Source organism: Apodemus sylvaticus, chromosome 7 (genome assembly GCF_947179515.1).
Source record: "Apodemus sylvaticus chromosome 7, mApoSyl1.1, whole genome shotgun sequence".
NCBI classification, from domain to species: Eukaryota; Metazoa; Chordata; class Mammalia; order Rodentia; family Muridae; genus Apodemus; species Apodemus sylvaticus.
Window position 1 is genome coordinate 89,912,294 of NC_067478.1, and position 1,812 is coordinate 89,914,105.

Below are 1,812 nucleotides of genomic sequence, written 5' to 3' on the forward strand. Positions count from 1 at the left end.
ATGGAAGAATCAAATGATACCTCAGCGGCAGAGTTCATTCTTGCTGGTTTAACAGAGAATCCAGAGCTTCAATTGCCGCTGTTTCTCACCTTCCTAGCAGTATATTTGGTTACAGTTGTTGGAAACCTGGGCATGGTCATCTTGATTCTGTTTAGTTCTCAGCTGCATACACCTATGTATTATTTACTCAGCAGCTTATCCTTTACTGACTGCTGTCAGTCTACTGTCATTGTTCCCAAAATGCTGTTGAACTTTGTGACAGAGAAGAATGGTATCCCATACCCAGAATGCATGACTCAGTTTTATTTCTTCTGTGTTTTTCTTGTTGCAGAGTGTCAGATGTTGGCTGCAATGGCATATGACCGCTATGTGGCTATATGTAACCCTTTGCTTTACAATGTAACCATGTCCTATCAAGTCTGCTTTCTGATGGTAACTGCGGTATATTGTATTGCTTTACTCAGTGCTACAGTTCACACTGTCTTCCTCCTTAGAGTGTTTTTCTGTAAGGGTGATAAGATAAATCATTACTTCTGTGATCTTTTCCCATTACTGGAACTCTCTTGCTCTAGTACTTTTATCAATGAAGTTCTAGCACTCTCCTTCAGTGTATTGAATATTATTTTACCAGCCATAACCATCCTCAGCTCTTACATGTTCATCATTGTCAGCATTCTGCACATTAAATCCTCTGGGGGCAGAGCCAAGGCCTTTAGTACCTGCAGTTCACACATCTTGGCTGTTGCTATTTTCTATGGTTCTACAGCATTCATGTATCTACAACCATCTTCAGTCAACTCCATGGACCAAGGGAAAGTATCATCAGTGTTTTATACCATTGTTGTGCCTATGCTGAATCCCATGATCTACAGCCTGAGAAATAAGGACGTCAAAGTTGCCTTTAAAAAGTTACTACAAAAGATGTTTTCTCAAAACAAAGAATAGCTTTTCTTGGCAATTACAGCAATGTACTAGAGGATATAGTCTATAAGCAGCATTTGATAACACTAAATATGAGATTATTTGTTGTATGTTTTTATTTGGAAAAATGTACCAAAATAGAAGAGAATTCTAAGATTCATATGCATGGAGAAATGTTATTTTCTGGTAAAACGTGACTTCATTCACAGATTGTAAACTATACCCGTGCCCCCAAAGATTCTTCAAATTCCTTTCTCTGGCTGGTTATACTTACATATATGAACACTGTTCTGTTATGCCAGCCTCACAATATTAGGTTTGGAATAAATTTTTTTCTCTATCCCTTGGTTGTCTAAGTGATTGTAGATGCCTTCGTTGATTAATTTGAAAATTATTTAAGAAATATTTTTTCTCATATAAGTTAAATGATTGAAATAATCAATGCATATCTCTGATTTTTCTAAAAGTATCTAGGACTACAAATAAGGTTAACAGAAGCAAAGGGCAGATTCTGTTGCAGTCTTACACACAAGGTGATTACACTAATTTAATATACAATGACGATGATAAAGAAGAATGGATGTATCTTGCACTATTGTGACTATCTGGTCAACATTCTTATCGCTGCTGCTTGACTCCTACTCACTTCTGTATAATTCTTATTCAAATTTATTCCTTATGTGGATTGGCACTACTTTTCTTGCCTACCTTTAGGAGTTTCAGACTCAGAAGTTTATTCTTTTACTGTAACATTTATTTGTAACACTTATTCATATGAGAAAAGGGGTAAAATTATAAAATTGTTTTCTGAGTAGTGATAAGTACTATTCTGAAAGAAAAGATCAATTCTGAAGAAGAGTCAGAAAAGGAGAGCTCTAAATAACACCTACT

The 1,812-nt window shown here is 35.9% G+C and overlaps 1 protein-coding gene across 1 annotated transcript; it reads left to right on the forward strand.

Moving 5' to 3' along the window:
* Positions 1 to 945, forward strand: LOC127689972 (olfactory receptor 8G1-like). Its single transcript, XM_052189546.1, has one exon. It carries the CDS (start codon positions 1 to 3, stop codon positions 943 to 945), a length of 945 nt encoding a protein of 314 aa, XP_052045506.1.
* Positions 946 to 1,812: the final 867 nt, after the last annotated feature.

Excerpts from the sequence above, each read along its gene's own strand:
- LOC127689972 (XM_052189546.1), top strand. The coding sequence starts at position 1 with ATGGAAGAATCAAATGATACCTCAGCGGCAGAGTTCATTCTTGCTGGT.